The sequence below is a fragment of the Lissotriton helveticus genome, chromosome 5_1 (assembly GCF_964261635.1).
Source record: "Lissotriton helveticus chromosome 5_1, aLisHel1.1, whole genome shotgun sequence".
NCBI classification, from domain to species: Eukaryota; Metazoa; Chordata; class Amphibia; order Caudata; family Salamandridae; genus Lissotriton; species Lissotriton helveticus.
This window is the reverse complement of record NC_136065.1, coordinates 43,218,188-43,236,082: the sequence shown is the minus strand read 5'-3', so window position 1 is coordinate 43,236,082 and position 17,895 is coordinate 43,218,188. Positions and strand designations below refer to the sequence as shown.

At 45.2% G+C, this 17,895-nt stretch overlaps 1 protein-coding gene across 1 annotated transcript in view; it reads right to left on the bottom strand.

Annotated features, from left to right (window-relative positions):
* LOC144752373 (E3 ubiquitin-protein ligase TRIM15-like) overlaps positions 1-17,895 on the bottom strand; it is a 292,972-nt gene that overhangs the window by 174,241 nt on the left and 100,836 nt on the right. The window contains exon 4 of the mRNA XM_078640308.1: positions 15,246-15,268. Within this exon, the coding sequence (XP_078496434.1) occupies positions 15,246-15,268 (23 nt within the window). The remainder of the gene's footprint in view (positions 1-15,245; positions 15,269-17,895) is intronic.

The following is a 17,895-nucleotide window of genomic DNA, read 5'->3' as shown; positions in this document are numbered from 1 at the left end:
GAGCGAGACAAGTGAGACATCAGCCAAGCCTTACAACACCCAAGGATGGGATGGCATAGCCAGGCCTCACGACTAGAGGAGGGTACAACAAAGACAAGGGCACAAGACTACAATTGGGTACAGCAGAGACAGGACTCATGAGATCACAGGATGTCTACAAACATCAGGCAGAGTTCACAAGAATCTGTCCTTCTCTGGACTGGCCCTTACCCCCCCCCCCCCCCCCAAGTCTCTTTCCATGTAAAACCTCAATTAAATGATCCAGAGACATGTTTGTGTCCTACTGCTCTCAGATAACATAACTTCTCAATTGATGAATCCCTGTTTCTAATAATAAAACAAGCTCCAAATCTGTACCCTCCCCCTAGTTCAATCCCACCCTCTCTTTTGTTCACTGACGAGTCCAGCAATGTTCAGCGCAGCAGCAGATGTCTGTTGTGTTTATGGAAGTGCGACTGTTCGTCTGAAGCAAAGCTGGAATAAAGAAATAGGAGCCTGTCTTCTTTTGGGTAAAACCTGGGCTCGTTCTTCTTAACACTTTTAACTTTTGTTCTGTGTCTCGTTTACTGGCAGCTGCCAATATTAGTGAGTCCGATGCGGCAAAGCAATACTGTACTTTTCTAGAATTTCACACCGCCTTAGTTGACAGATTTCACTCAAACAGAAACACTAGAACTGTTCTCCTTGCAGTGCTAGATGATCTTAGAATGGCTGTGGATGTCATCAACCCAAGACATGAAGAACATATGTTTGTTGACATGTTTTGTCACTTTTAACCACTTAACTGCTGGGCTTCCCCCCCACCCCCAGTGCTGAGCAATTATTTGGGTATTTGGGGGAGTTCCCGCTTAGGACCCTGTAACTTTTTGTCCATATAAAGTATCCACATCAAATTTGGGTACTTTTCTTTCAACATCCGGAGAATTCTAAAGTTACCCAGGGTTTGTGGATTTCCCTGGATGGGACCCAGGAATTAGCCAAACTACAACTACATTTTTAATTTTGGGGAAGAATGGGATAAACATGCTGCAGATGAAAGCATCTGTTTTTTCCCTGCAAATGGTATCAACAAATGATTTGTAGTACTGATATCACCATCTTCCCAGCTTTCAGGGACTGACAGACTTTTGTCAGAAAACTAAATTTATTTACAAAGTTTAGGCATTTTACTGGGACAAAGCCCATTTTTGCTATTTTTTGTGCTTTCAACCTCTTTTCAGTTATTGGTAAAAATGGGTATGAAAGCAATAACGGATCCTGAAAAGCTATACATTTTTTTTAAAGTAGACAGAACTCTTAGTTCAGTAGGGGGTAATTTGTGTAGAATCTTCAAGGTTTTCTTATAGAAACTATCAGTTAAAAATAGGAAACATTGAAAATGAGTTGAAAATTCAGCCATTTGTGCCAACGTTTTCACCTGTAACTTCTTTTAAGTATGAAAGATTTTTTAAAGCAATATACTGTTACATCCACAGGACCCTTCTGGTTGTGGAGATATATAGGATTTGTAGGTTCACCAAGAATCCGATGTGCCCAGAGCCAATAATGAGCTGCGCCTTGCTATGGTTTTTTATTGTGTTCCAGGTATACATCAAACCACTTGGTAAAATATAAATAATGAAAAATAGGTATTGAGGAAAACTATGTATTTCCGAAATGGGAACAACATATGGAGTTTAGAAGCAGTGGTTATGTGCACAACTCCATATATGTGGGTACCTATACCAGCATCTGAATTAGAGGACTTTTTTGAAAATTATACTTTTTTTACACACTGTCCTACATTTGGAAGGGATAAATGCATAGGAAGTCAATTGGCAAAAACACTTCTACTATTCTATGTTTCTCGAAGTCTCCCGGTAAAAATGGCACCTCACTTGTGTGGGTAGGCCTAGTGCCAGTGACAGGAAACGTCCCGAAACGCAATGTGAACACACCATATTTTTACAGTGAAAACTGACCCTTGAAGTGCCTAGTTGTAGATTTTTAACCCTAGCTCTGCCGGTACCTAGGGAAACCTAGCAAACCTATGCATTTTTTAAAACTAGACACCTTGGGGAATCCAGGATGGGGTGACTTGTTTGGCTTTTACCAGGTTCTCTTACCCAGAATTCTTTGCAAAACTCAAACTTTGTAAAAAACCACACATTTTTCTCAAACTTCTGTGATGGAAAGTTCTGGAATCTGTGTGGATCCACAAAATTCCACCCATCCCACAGTCCCCAAAGTCTACTGATAAAAATGGTACCTCACTCGTGTGGGTGAGTCAAGTACCCGGGACAGGCAAGGGCCCAAAACATATTGTGGAGACATCAAAATCACCCATCGTTTCGTTAATCTTTATTTCGGCAATTCTGCCATAAAAGATGCAATAAAATAATACAGGAAAACAGTCGCACTTCCCAACCCCCCCGTTAAACACATAATCCATTAGATATCCGGGAAAACAATAAAAATCAGACTAATGATAAAATGCTAATATATACAAACAGTCTATCCAAAATTAAGCTAAAACATATTAACAATATGATAAAACATGTTAAGAATATGATAAAAGTGGCTCTTGCATACAGTGTATAATTATCAGGATAAATGGCACAAGGACAGGCAAAGAATTATGGTATCCTGGCAATTAGGCGTAGTCTCTTATGCCAAGCTGCCTCTAAAAACTTCACCATTACAAACACAGTTACCTTGGTCAAATCAGTTTTAAGGATTCGAAAAGCCTCAGAGCATCTGCGAAACCCTAGATTCTTGCATAAGGGGGCTACCCAGAATCTTCTAGCAGCAGAGTAAGCGGGACAGAAGAAGACTAGATGGAGTTCGTCTTCCAGCCTGCAATTGCAGCCCGGACAACTCTCTGGGTTCGATGGTTACCATTTTCTCGTAAATGCTCTTAACGGCAGAATACTATATCGCCATTGGAGAAACAGCTTCCGGGCCAGATTTGGGAAAATATCATCCAGAACTGGCTCAAACTTATAAGAATCCTTGACCGCAAGAAATTTATCTACAAGTGAGTCTGGGCGTGTGCCCTGGATTTGGGCTGCCAAGTTGCATGCATAGAACGTAGCCACAAGATTTTTGCGGGGCATGCCCTGGCAGGCGACTAGGGGATCATTCCACAGCGACAGAAGGCCCAACCGGTCAAATTCAGAATTGATGTATTTGAACCATGGGATATTTACTACATTCGGTAGTGCAAGAATTCCCTGCAATTCCTGCCTGTAGTTTGCTAACTCGGGGGTTGTCCATAGTCTTCTCCAAAAGGTTAAAGGTTTCACACCCACCACTTGGTCCAGAGATTTTAGACCCAAATCCAACCTAAGTGGCAGGAGTGGAGTGCTAGCCGGTAGTTTTAATAGCTGCCTGAGAAATTTGTTTTCTACGGTAACTAGATCTTTTTTGCAAGCATACCCCCAAAGTTCACTACCATGGAGGATCGCTCCTCTAGCTTGGAGTCTATAGATCTCCAGGGGAGGTGCTATCGGCCTGATGGTTGATAAGTTGGAATTTACCAGCCTAATAATACCCCCCCGATAGTTGAGCCAATCTAAGATGTGACTTGGCCTGATGGTCACCCCAATCGAATTTATCATTGATAGTCACACCCAAATACTCAAAAGTGTAGACTCTTTCTAATTGGTTAGCACCTATAAGCGGATTAGGGCGTGTCTTTTTTGGCGGATTAAAAATCATATACTTAGTTTTTGAGGCATTTATTTCGAGTCCGTGTTCTTGACAAAATGCCTCAAACCCTGCCAAAACTCGCTGAATCCCCATAGGGGATTTTGAAAGCAGTAAGGTGTCGTCCACGAACATAATCGTGGGCACCCTGGTGCCACCCAACCGCGGTGCATCTGTGTTGTTGATGGTGTTTAAAAAGTTGATTACCCCGTTGACGATGAGGCAGAACAGAGTCGGCGCTAAGACACAGCCCTGCCTTACCCCTCTGCCAACGGGGAACCTGTTAGAGAGGCGGCCCATTCTCCCACACCTTACCTGTGCAAAGTTTTCAGTTTGTAGACGGATAATAATATCTAAAAGAGGTTGGGGGAGCCCAAGTTTAGCCAATACCGCCCACAGTTTGCTCCGCGGAACAAGATCGAATGCCGCCCTAAGGTCGACAAAGACGGTATATAAAGTTCCTCCCTCCAGCCTCACAGTCTTCCAAAAGATAAGGGCCAACCTAAAGAGCTGGTCCGTGGTTGAGACCTTACTCCTAAAACGCGCCTGGAATGTGCTCAACACTGAATGATCGGTCATCCAATCCTGAAGGCGGTCAAGAATCAGTCTCGCAAAAAGCTTCTGCGAAACATCAATCAGGCTGATTGGCCTGTAGTTGGCTGGGAGCAGAGGTGAGCCCTTCTTAAAGATTGGGACAATCTCTGCTCCCAGCCAAGTACTAGGGACCGGCATTCCTGCAAGAATTGCATTAAAAATAATTAGCAAGTATGAGGCCCAGATCATGGGTTGGTGTTTAAATAGATCACCCGGAATTTTATCTAATCCCGGGGCTTTCCCTGATGGCTGTTTTGCTATTACAGCAATGACCTCACCCAAAGAACTGCAGGGGGTCAGCTTCTTCCACACTTGAGGGACAACATTTGGGGTATCCAGCAGCAAGGAATGATCCAGTGGTACACACGCATGCTGCTTCGGCGGGCCCAAGGCAGCCTCTTCATAGAGACAACGAAAGTGGTCCTCCCAAACCGCGGCGGCAATATTCGCCTCAACTGCTTGAGTCGGCTCTGGTGAGCCTGTTTTCACAGTTTGCCAAAATTTCCGGGTATCTTTTGTCTTGAGAGTAGACAACATGTTTTCCCAATTTGTATGGTCCCAAACCACCTTCGCGTTGTGAATGGCTTGCTTTAGGTCAGCCCTCCTTAACCTGATTATCCCAGGATCCCTCGAGTGCTTCAGTGCCTCAATCAGTTTACACTTTGCCTCCCTACAAGCTGGATTATACCATGAGTGCCTTTGTGCCCTGTGGGGCCCTTTCCCCACCACTGGGTTCAACAGATCCGCAAGGGTACCCACCAGATCTTTGTGGAGTTTACCCAGCTTCCTGAAAATATCTTCAGAGTTGGAATAATTTATGATGGTCTCCATAGATTCTAATGTGGGGAGTATCCTCTCGTAAAGCTCCGAGATGTGGACAGGATTATCTAGGAGTTAAGTCCAGCGGGCTCTACGCCTATCATTTGTTAAAATTAGGTTCTCCTTTGATGTCAATTGATCCGACTGATCAATCTTAAGTTCAGACGGTAGAGCTAAAGAGAGCATCAAAGCATTATGGTCACTCTCACTTCGAGATACCACGTCAAAGGTCAAGACCCTGCTCCAGTCCAAGGTCTGGACCAAGACGTAATCCAGATGTGACTCGTGACCAACCCTGTTGAATGTAGGTTTAGAGGGAATGTCCTTACCACATCTACCATTACAGGCCCTCAAGGAATTGCTAAGGGTAAATGCCAAAATTTGTGTCGCTAAAGGCGACCATGATTTGGCTGGGGGACCCACCAATTGAGGGATTCCCCACTGATCATCCTCTTCCCCAAGGGCTCCCTCCATTGCCAGAGTAAGCGGCTCAAACTGACAGTTGAAGTCACCCCCTACCACGATCGTAACACCCTTTGGGAGATGTGGGAGGAATGCAGAAAGTTCATCAAAGGTGGGAGATGGTTTTGTGGGTCCTACCGGTCTAGAATAGACATTAATCAGTGCAAGTTTTATATGATTAGGCCATTCCAGTAATACGCACTGGACATCCAATGAATTAGTATTAAGGGCTCTAGCCTTGCAGCCCAGATGCGATGCCACCCAAATACAGAGCCCCCCAGATGGTCGTCCTCTCCCCTCCCATTTAGCTGGAGTAGTAAAGCTCGCATATCCCAAACGCCATTTGTCCTCCCGAGCCCATGTCTCCTGGAACATGCAGACCTCTTGGGTGTCGATAAAGGACACCCAATCAGGGGTATCTAGTTTGTTTTGTAGTCCCGCTACGTTCCAGGAGAGGATAGACAGACTTGGGGTGCACCTGCTTAGAACCGGGGCATGATCCAAAGGGGGAGACACAGTAGTAGGAGTCAGATCATGAGGTGATTTGTTGGGATTAATTCTCCCACCTCGGACATCAGTAGACAGTGATTTTATTTGGGCACCTGTATACTGATCATGCTGTAAACTTCAATCACAGGTGTCCAATCCCGAGAAGACATCAAACCTGTTGGTGATCTCCAAGGGTGTGGATGGTCTCAAATGATCCATTCTGCCGTTGGGATCATTCTTTGGGCGGACCAGTATTGTGTTCCACCCAAATGGGTCAGCAGCGTGGTGAGGATGTGGAATTTGGGGCAGGTAGGGAGGATTATAGGACTGTTGGAATACAGTATGAATAGGCGGCTGTCCACCACTGTGTGTGTGAGACAACGACGGAGATCTCGGATAAAAGTAGGTCAAGGGGCGAGGAGTAATGAAATTGCTACCCCCACCATGGGACCAGTTTAGAATGTAATTAACTGCTCTAGGGTCCCTAAAATTTCTAACAACAAGATCACCATCAATGTCCTTAACCCTGCTACCCAACCATGAGAGTCGTCTTACATGCACAATCTCCCCATTGATGTCATACATGAGTGGTCGGTGCTGGACTAGCCAGTGCATGATTTTGTTTTTGAGCTGGAAGTACCCCTCCCTCTTGTTGTCGGGTAGGGTGGGTACTCCCGTCAAAACAACCACATATGGGGCAGCTTCCGGGGGCAGTTCTGTTTGTTGAACCCTCTGGGGCGGTCTTTTAGATCTAAAGGAGGCCCTTGTATTCTGGTGCCGATTCCCATCAGGCGCTTTTGAAGGACCAGCCTGCATTGAACTGGATGCCTTTAGAACTGGAGTAGACGCCTGGTTGGTAATGGTTGCCTTTTGTTGTGGAAGGTTCCTAATTTGAGTGATTTGGGAGGCACCTTTAGAGTTACTCGGCTCACAAGAAGTCACGCCAAGTGATGGTATGGGTAAACCTTCTGGCAATCCCCCTGTAGTCCGGGCTTCAAGCACCTCGAGCTTTTTTTCGACCCTCCTCAGCCTCTCTATAATTGGTACAATAAACGACCTGATAAGATGTTCCAAACCGTCCAAAGAGGCAAACTTTAAGTCAGGAGTTAAGGAGGGATCAGGAGGAGTGTCATTTGAGCCATTTACGCTAGTTGGTTGTTGTACTTGTGCCCAAGATTGTGGAGAGGCTGGTTTGGGAAGTTCGACATTAGTTGCCATTGGAGCCGGGTCAGACCTGGTGATTAACTTAGAAGTTTTTCCAAAGTCCACATGGTTGATCTTTGGTTTTAACAAGTCCCCCCCCCCTTCCGTCTTCTCTTGGCAGGTGGAGGACGATGGATGGTTACCTCCACATGTTTCTTTGGTTTAGTTTGAGCATGTTTGACCTGAGCTGAAGTCCTGGCGGGTAACACTGCATCAGGGAGTAAAGGACTGGGGGGGTTAGTAAAGTTTGCTGACTCAAGTACATGGCACAGAGGTGTTGGCGTGCAATCTCTCAGCAAGAGTGGAAAACTTTCCAAGATTAAGGGGTCTTCAGTGGTTGGAATACCGCTGATAGTAAGGATGGAGGTCTCCAGAGAGGTCGACAGACCTTGTTCTTCGCACTTTCGACAGATCGCCTGCGCTCTGCCCTAAGTTCTGCTAGACTTTTTTCCCTATCTATATCAGTTCCATGTTTGGTAAAATAGTTATCAAGGGGACCGTTGATGATGCTCCCTACCTTATCAGCTGCAGACTGCACCGAAGTCTCAGCCATGAGGGAGTCCGGAGGAAACACCTAAATGCAAATGGAAGGGGGATGGCCCTGCCCGGCCTCACTCGGTCTCTGAGGGCCTCAGAGGGCCCGCTCTTTGCCCGGTCTTCGCGCGCGTCCCGCGTTCGCGTCAGGGGGCTGCCCTAAATAAAAGGAAGGGGCGGGAAGAGGCACCAGGTGCGCGCGGTCTCCAGGCGCAAGCACCTCTGGTCCTCGCAGTCCCGCTCCCGACGTCGGCACACAGGTTCTCCCCACAGCGTCTCCCAAATGTACAAACAGCCGAGCTCACGGGCTCCCAGGCTGATATTACCAGTTCAGGGGTTGTTGAATAAATGGCAGGTAAAGAGTGACTGGCGAGCGGCCTATCACAAAATAACTGGTTTTGCAAAGGGAGGGCACTTGGGTTTTTGGCCCCGGACTCAGAGGCCATCTAGGGAAGCCTGCCAAACCCACAAATTTCTGAAAAGTAGAAGCCCTGGGGAGTCCAGGGAGGTATGACTTGCATGGATCAGGATAGGGGATTCCCTAGCCCGAATCCCCTGCAAATCACAAATATAGCTATAGAAACTCACATTTTACTTAATTTCTCTGTCGGAATGTTGTGGGATCACCAGCCTGAGACAAATTTCCTACCCCCTAGCGTTCCCCCAGGTCTCCCGATAAAAATAGTACTTTGCTTGTGTGGGTAGGCATAGTGGCTGCAACAGGAAATGACCCAAATCGTACTGTGGAGACTTCAAAAGGACCTATCATAAAACCACCAGGTGTTGCAGGGGAGGGGGGGGGGGGGGGTCACCTGTTTTTTTGGCCACAAGGCTCGCGACGGTTTAGGAAAACCTACCAAACCCACACATTTTTTCAAAAACTAGACACCCAGGGGAGTCCAGTGAGGTATGTCTTACATGGATCCCCCAGCGTTTTCTTACCCATAATGCCCTGCAAACATCATATTTAGCTATAAAAATCACTTTTTCCACACATTTCTGTGTGGATTACTGTGCCGGCACAAATGGCCTACCACCCTTGGTCTCCGAGTAAAATGATACTTCACTTGTGTGGCTCTCTAATGCAGAATCAGCAAAAAACATATTTCTGTTTTTAATGTAGCGCTTAAAATTTGCGGTGCCACTCCTTTAAGCCCTATGTTTTTAGCTCTTCCCAGTCACAGGCCTTTGGCCCACCCACATAAGTGAGGTATCATTTTTTTTGGGAGAACAAGGATGGAGGTTGGGTGGTAGGACATTCGTGCCGGCATGGTGATCCTATGCAAAAAATTATAGAGAAAGTGATTTTTTTTGTTTAATTTGAAGTTTGCAGGAGATTCTGGGGAAGAAAACATTGAGGGATCCACGCAAGCCATACCGCACTGGACTCGCCAAGGTGTCTAGTTTGCAGAAATGTGTGGGTTTGGTAGGTTCCCCTTGATGTTATGTTATGTTATTGTTTTCTTGTAAAGCGCTAACAATCATCCTGAGTAGGATATCACGGCGCTGTAGCAGCTATAATGAGTGATGGTTTATCATGGGCAATATCATTTTAGTCTGGTTTAGGGAACAAGCAGGTTTTCATATGTTTCCTGAACGCCAGGTGGCAGTCCATAAGTCTGAGAGCCACGGGCAATTTGTTCCATTTGGTTGCAGCTATGTGGGAGAAGGCTCGCTCTCCCATCCTGGCTCTCTTCACTTGAGTAGTTCCCGCTCTAGCCGTAAATTGAGAGCGAAGATTTCTAGTTCGTGCATAGAACTGGATCCTATTTCTAAGGATAAGTGGGCCTGTGTTGTGTAGTGCTCTGTGTGTTCTACACATCATTTTGAACGTTGCTCTCTGCCTCATTGGCAGCCAGTGAAGTTCTCGTTGGCAGCTCTTGGCTGAGTCAAACTTTCTTTTCTTGCATATAGCCTTGGCCGCCACGTTCTGCACTAATTGTAATTTGGTGAAGAGATATTCTGCCATGCCTACAAACAGGGAGTTTCCGTAGTCCAGCCTGCTCATCAATAATGACTGAACCAGGATCCTTCTACACTCCATGGGAATCCAGGGAAAGACTCTTCTGAGCATCTTTAACATGGCAAAACCTTTGCCACATATTGTAGCTACGTGAGATTTCATAGATAGTGTGGTGTCAATCATCACTCCTAAATTCCTTGCTGTTAGTGTCGGAATTGGGGGGGTACCCAGGGATACTGGCCACCAGCTGTTCCACAGTTGAGTATGTCCACCGAACAGTAATATCTCTGATTTGTCTGCGTTCAGTTTTAGGCAATGGCTGTGCATTCAGTCAGACAGTTCGGTGAGACAATTTATCAGCCTGTCCTTGGGGTCGTTCTTCTCATCCAGGATTACAGTTAGTTGGGTGTCGTCTGTGTAGGATCAGATTTCGACACCCCACTTTCTTCCGATCGCTGCCAGGGAAGACACAAAAACGTTAAACAACGTTGGGCTCAATGAGGCCCCCTGTGGGACCCCATATTTGATGATCCGGTGCGGGGATGAAAAGTTGCCCATGCTCACTGATTGCGTTCTATCCGACAGGAATGATTGCAACCACCCCAGTGCTCTGTCCCGGATGCCTTTTGCTGCCAAAGATCTTAATAGCAGATTGTGTGGAATGGTATCAAACGCCGCCGAGAGATCCAGTAGTATCAAGGCAACTGTTTTCTCCTGATCTACCTGCATTCTGATATTATCCAGCACGGACAAGAGTGTGGTCTCCGTGCTGTTGTTAGCCCTGAAACCCGTTTGTGAGATATCTAATAAGTTATTGGTTTCGAGAAAACTGGAAAATTGCCTGTTAACCAGTTTTTCTAGAACTTTAGATAAATAGGGTAGCTGAGATATGGGTCGGTAGTTGGCAGGATTATTGATGTCTAAACCTGCTTTTTTTTTTAGAAGATGGGTGACTATGGCGTTCTTCCAGCTAGTTGGGAAATCCGCAGCTTCTAGCGAGTGGTTCAGCACTTGGGCTACCGCTAGGCAGATTATAGGGGCGATTTGCGAAAAAATATGTTGGGGACATGGGTCCAATGGGGAGCCAGAATTAATTTCTAGCATAACTTTACCCACTTCTTCCGAGAATGGGCCAAAGTTGGAGCAGCTTATCTGAGGGATGGGTAACTCATGGGCCTCTAAACCGTCCGGTTTAGAGTTGGAAAATGACGAATAAATTGTGTTTATTTTCTCACAGAAAAAGTCATTCATTTTATCACAGCCTGCTTGTGATGGGGTCAAATTTGATGAGAGGCTGGTGGGACTACATAGTTCTCTAACTATTTTGAAAAGTTCTTTAGAAGAGTTTTTATTTTCTGTTATTCTGCAAGAAAAGTATTCCTTCTTTGCTTTCCTAATGGCTTTGGTGTATAGTATGAGTTATTTCTTGTATGCCAGTCTGGCGTCTTGAGTTCTTATTAGTCTCCATTTGTGTTCAAGCGATGTGCATTTCCTTTTTAATGCCTTTAGTTCTGGCCCATACCAATTTTCTGACGTGGTCCGCCTGGGTTTGATATTAGAGCGAAGCATTGAACAATGTTCCAGTGCATTCGTAATATGGTTCTGGAGATAGTCTATTTCTTCGTTGATGTTAGTTTTAACTGAATGGGAGTAGGTGAAATGTTGTTGAAAGGTTTCTACTGTAAAGTTTTTCCAACTCCTATTTTGTGTCGCTGCCGGGTTAGAGAGTATGGCGTTTTTAACCAGTAGATGGATATTGAACTCAATCATGGAGTGATCTGTTCAAGTCAATGATTTAATCCCTTTGATGAGAATAGAACTTATATTGGAGAACATCAGATCTAAGATGTGTCCAGCCTTGTGTGTTGGTTGTTCGATTCTCTGGGACAGCTGTAAAATTTCCATATTCTCTACTAACTGTTTTGCTAGGGGGTTATTGCTATTATCATAGTGATTGTTGAAGTCCCCTAGGAGCAAGATATTTTTGTTCTGCAGATAAACCGGCATAATTTGCGCCAGAAGCTGCGTACTGAAATCAGATGTGCAGCCTGGTGGATTATAGATGATAACACCACCGAGAAGAATATTGGTATTTATGGACACTCATGGCTGCTAGTATGTGTGATCATCTCTTGTCTGCAGGTGAAGGAGTCTTTAAACAACAAAGCTACCCCACCTCCCTTTTTTTTCTCCCTGTTCAGATTGAGAATTTTGAAATAAGCTGGGAGGGCCATTGCAATGTCCGGGGTGCTGTGATTGTCAAGCCACGTCTCAGTAATGAAGGCTAGATCCGGTTTATCCGTATGCAGAATGTCCCAGATTTCGATTGCATGATTTGGGAGGGATCTTGCATTGAGATAAATACATCTCAGTGCAAAATCTGGGGTGCTGGCATTAGCAGGGTAGTACCCGGGGTCACTCTCCCACTTACAGTTCCAGCAACTGACTGGCCCCATAGTATTCAAGGGTCCCAATTGTACACATGACGTTGGGTGAGTTGCACCTATGATGTTAAGCTTCCTAAGCTCACTACTTGAATATGTAATGGCGTTTGTTGTTAGAATTGAGTTTTGGCCTTCGGCACGCTCGCTGCGCCCGTCCGCTGCGCTTCCGGGATATTGGCTCCATTTTATAGTGGTGAGGGCGGGAGGGGCTGAGCACTAGTCTGCTCGCCCTGATCCTGCTCCTCACCCAAGATGGCGTGACCCCAAGCAGCACCTACTCGGCTGCTGTGGGGGTGGTCTAAGGATGATTCCGAGCCGAGTTTGCCAGTTCAACTCTGCATCGGTGCGCAAACAGGGGAGGACACACCGCTATGGTCCCGTGCCAATTAAATGTCGAGGTGAGCAGTGAATACGTGAAATTGTTTGCACAGTAAACTCAAAATACAATTTTAAAAGCAAGTCGATAAAATTGACCAGTGAGTAAAATCCAGATACAATCTTAAAAGCAACAGTAAAAATTGCGCAGCAGTTTTTTCCTTACTAGTCCCGGCTTCTGCCTCAGGACGCTTCGTTAAACACACCACACACAATAGTAGTCATCGGGGGTGTGAAAGCTGGGTTTTTGTAGTGGCGAGGGCGGGAGGGCGGGAGGGGCCGAGCACTAGTCTGCTCCTCACCCAAGATGGCGTGACCCAAAGCAGCACCTACTCGGCTGCTGTGGGGGTGTTCTAAGGATGATTCCGAGCCGAGTTTGCCAGTTCAACTCTGCATCGGTGCGCAAACAGGGGAGGACACACCGCTATGGCCCCCTGCCAATTAAATGTCGAGGTAAGCAGTGAATACGTGAAATTGTTTGCACAGTAAACTCAAAATACAATTTTAAAAGCAAGTCGATAAAATGTAGCAGTGAGTAAAATCCAGATACAATTTAAAAAGCAACAGTAAAAATTGTGCAGCAGTTTTTTCATTACTTGTCCCGGCTTCCGCCTCAGGACGCTTCGTTAAACACACCACACACAATGGCTGTGAGCCCGGTGGCAAAAACCCAGACGCACCGTCCCCGCAAAACCAGGTCGTTTTATGATGGGTAACTTTGAAGTCTCCACAATATTTTTTGGTCCCTTGCCTGTCGTGGGTACTTGACCCACCCACATGAGTGAGGTATAATTTTTAATCGGGAGACCTGGGGGAGCGCTGAGTGTTAGGAAATTTGTGTCAGTCCGGTGATCCTACAACTTCTCACACAGAAATTTGAGAAAAATTTGATTTTTTCAGCAATATTTGAAGATTGCAGGGTATTCTGGCTAGGGAAACGTTGGGAGATCCAGGCAAGCCATACCTCCCTGGACTCTGCTGGGTCTCTAGGTTTCACAAATGTGTGGGTTTGGTAGGTTTCCCTAGATGGCCTCTTTTGGTATTATACTGACCGATCACCACAAGTCAGTAATAAAATGCTTCTTGCTCATTTCCCACTCCACTAGGAAATTCGCAAGACAAATATTCATATATTTGCCCTTTTCATTGTATTGCACTACACATGGAATCACTTCCCTTGTTTACCCTGGGTGACCAGTTTCCATTCTGAACTTGTCTACTTTTATATGTTGTTCTTTGCACTTCCCTTTCTACATCGGAGGAGACTTCGCTCTCCTTGTGGTGAACTAATGTTTACTTTTCCACACACTACTATATTTTCCTCAGCATGGTCGCATATACACACAATTGTATATATATTTTAAATAGATTCTGATAAGATCTTCTCTGCATCTCTCGGACTACTTTTGGACATTGTCCTTACTAAAGGGCGCTCAGGTATTATATATTTTTATTAAATCTCACTACTAATGTTTATTCTATCCTTGCATGTAAAATGGAACACTAAATACACATATTTCTTCGTATCTAAGAAAGCACAATGCATGCAAAATCGAGTTTTTCGCTTGTATTATAATATATACAGGCATTCACTATGGCCCCCTTCCTTGCGTTCTCATCTTTCGTTTAACATCACCTATCATGGGTACCACTTTTTATGGCTTTGGGTGAGCTGACGCTATCATGCATTTTTACACAATATCCTCAGTGCAGTGTGACCGGCATATTTAATTTCATGTCACTATTTTCCAACGCCTTCTTCACTGGTATATGAGGTTGACTCGTAAGAATTTTACGTAAAAGATTTCATGAGAGATGATGTTCCATTCCAATGTTTGTATTTTTTATTTCTACAGCCTTGACAAAGCCCAATGGACGAAACACGTGTCAGCTGATTTTGCTCATATAGGCCAGATATTGGCCATTCCTGCTTATATATAAACCGAACATTGTGAAAACTACAAATGGAATAAAATAACTTCACAAAAAAGAACAAAAATTTGATGGACTTCATATTAGGACTAACTTTTTTATTAAATGGAATTTCTATGTGTTCTCTAGTACTTATTATTTTGTATATTATTTGCCAAGGACATTGTCCTAAGCAGGTGAACACCCTAGGTGCCAGGGTGTCTGTAGTACCATGGTAGCACCTCTACACCACATAACGTTATATGTGTATGTTCTATCATCCCTAACAATAGTGCTGAAAATTGGATCTGCAATTGTTGTGAGCATAGCCACCATTTGTGTCTGTATAGTTAGGACATTATGACTTAGTTTTTGCCCAACTCTGAATTGAGCAAAATCTGGGGGACTTTTCCAGAATGGGCTTGCTTTTTCTGTATGTTCAGGGTACTTTCGGTACTACTTCAGTTAAGCTTTAAAGATACAAATATGTTTTATGAGGACAGCAGCTCATTTCTGTGGCAATTATTTCAAGACTCAAAAGACTTTGCTGAAAACTTGCAGGAACTTATGAAAATTTAAGAGAGTTTCTTGATCTTGCAGGGGAGATTTATGAGGACTTAAGATTTGTTTTGAGAATTTAAAGTGAATTTATGAGGATCTGAAAGTTTCCTAACACTTTGTGTGAGCTCAGAGTGGCATTTACACACAGCAGCATTGAGACCTGCTCCTTACACACTGACAGGAGGATAATAAATCAGTCTTACCTGCTTAGGGTGCTTCTGGCATCCTGCAAAACAGAGAAACAAACACAGTGAAATCAGTTTCCACAGGAGATGACAAAGTTATGGCAGTATTTTTAGGAGTGAAACACTTAACTATCTATGGTTAGAAAACTGTGACTGGGGTCACATGACACGGCACATTCTGGGGTATCGCATGACAGCACAAAATGTGATATTCTGAATGAGATCACAGGATATAACAGAAACTGAATGGTAATGACAGACCACAGTGTCACTCTGAGCGGAGTCACAAAACACAGCACATTCTGATATTCCGAATGAGGTCACTTGGCACATTGTATGATGTTCTCAACAGGGTTACATGCATGGGCATCATTTAGGGATTGCCAGGGGTCACAGCTGTGACTCCAGGCTTGCCCCTTGTGACCCCTGACACTGCTTGTGCGACCTCTGGCTTCAGAGGTAGCAAAATGAGTACCAAGTACACAGAGGAAGCTCGCCCTTATGAGAGGCGTGCTCCACCTTTGTTTTCAGACAGTTTTATATTAAACTAATAGTGAATAATAGGTTATTATTATTATTAACTGTTAGTGTAATAAAAAATGGGGCACAAGGATCTAGAATGACAACTTCTGTGGCAGATGTCGTAAGTAAACAAATGCTTTTACATGTATGTAGGGTACGTGCATGGGGATCAGAGTGTGGTTGAGTGTTTGTGAGTCTGTTGGTAAGTGTGAGCATGAGTGTGTGTAAGTAAAAGTGAGTGTCAGTGACGGGTAGTGTGTGAGAGCCACTAAAAGGGAGTGAGTGAGAATAAGTGGCAGTGAGCACGAGGGAGTCAGAATGAGTGACAATAAGAGTGAGTGCACGAGTGATAAAGTATGAGTGAGTAAGACCTAGAGTCAGTGTGAATGAAGGAGAGAGAATGAGTGATAGAGTGTGTGAGAATGACAGAGTTAGAGCAAGAGAGTATGAGTAAGTATGATGGTGTCAGAGTAAGAATGAGTGAGAGTGAGGTAGACTGAATGAGAATGAATGAGTGTGGTTGAGTAAATGTGAGTGATATGATGTAATGCTTGCTAGTCTGCCATTGGCCCTAACATACTGAAGGAAATTCGAAGCTTATAGAGGGACTCATAGAAAACGTCTACTGCTGGAATACTGGAGGCAATTGTTGGCATGGACAGGCACCTGTGAAGACTATTGCTACTGGCACACTGGAGGCAATTGTTGGCATGGATAGGCACCTGTGAAAACCACTGCTACTGGCACACTGGAGGCAATTGTTGGCATGGATAGGGACCTGTGAAAACCACTGCTACTGGCACACTGGAGGCAATTGTTGGCATAGATAGGCACGTGTGAAAACCACTGCTACTGGCACACTGGAGGCAATTGTTGGCATGGACAGGGACCTGTGAAAACTACTGCTACTGGCACACTGGAGGCAATTGTTGGCATGGATAGGCACCTGTGAAAACCACTGCTACTGGCACACTGGAGGCAATTGTTGGCATGGACGGGCACCTGTGAAAACCACTGCTACTGGCACACTGGAGGCAATTGTTGGCATGGACAGGCACCTGTGAAAACCACTGCTACTGGCACACTGGAGGCAATTGTTGGCATGGACAGGCACCTGTGAAAACCACTGCTACTGGCACCCTGGAGGCAATTGTTGGCATGGACAGGCACCTGTGAAACCACTGCTACGGTCACACTTGAGGTCATTTTTGGCGTGGGGGTAACTGTGGCAAAATACTGGCACTAGCTCATTGGAGATGCTTCTTGGCATATGGGAGGAAAACCATGACATACGGGGGCAACAATCACAAAATTCTTGCCCTGATGTACTAGATTTAATTCCACCCTCTGCAGTTTCTCTATGGGGGTGTTGCCCCCCTGGACCCTAAGATGCATTTAGAAAGTTTATATTACCGGCGGCCATGCTTATATTACAGCCGTGGGCTGGCTGCACATTGCAAGCAGCAGACATTCAATTTATGAGTGGGCGGAGCATTATTATGGACAGCACTGGAAGAGTGTCTGGGTCTAAAGACGTGTAAGTGCGCATGTCAGGGTGAATGGGTGTCTTCCTATGACCAACCCGACATGTGCACATAAGACCTCTCCTACCTACACAACGTTAGTGAGCCAGGGATCACATCTGCAGCCTCCCCAGTCTCCTAAGGAGCGCTGACTTTGCCTGCTCCAGCCAATCCCAACGCCCTGATGTACTAGATTTAATTCCACCCTCTGCAGTTTCTCTATGGGGGTGTTGCCCCCCTGGACCCTAAGATGCATTTAGAAAGTTTATATTACCGGCGGCCATGCTTATATTACAGCCGTGGGCTGGCTGCACATTGCAAGCAGCAGACATTCAATTTATGAGTGGGCGGAGCATTATTATGGACAGCACTGGAAGAGTGTCTGGGTCTAAAGACGTGTAAGTGCGCATGTCAGGGTGAATGGGTGTCTTCCTATGACCAACCCGACATGTGCACATAAGACCTCTCCTACCTACACAACGTTAGTGAGCCAGGGATCACATCTGCAGCCTCCCCAGTCTCCTAAGGAGCGCTGACTTTGCCTGCTCCAGCCAATCCCGACGCTGCTCTTATGCTGTGAAGCAGCTTCTGGATTGGCTCAAAAGGTGAAGAGTAGGCCTAGT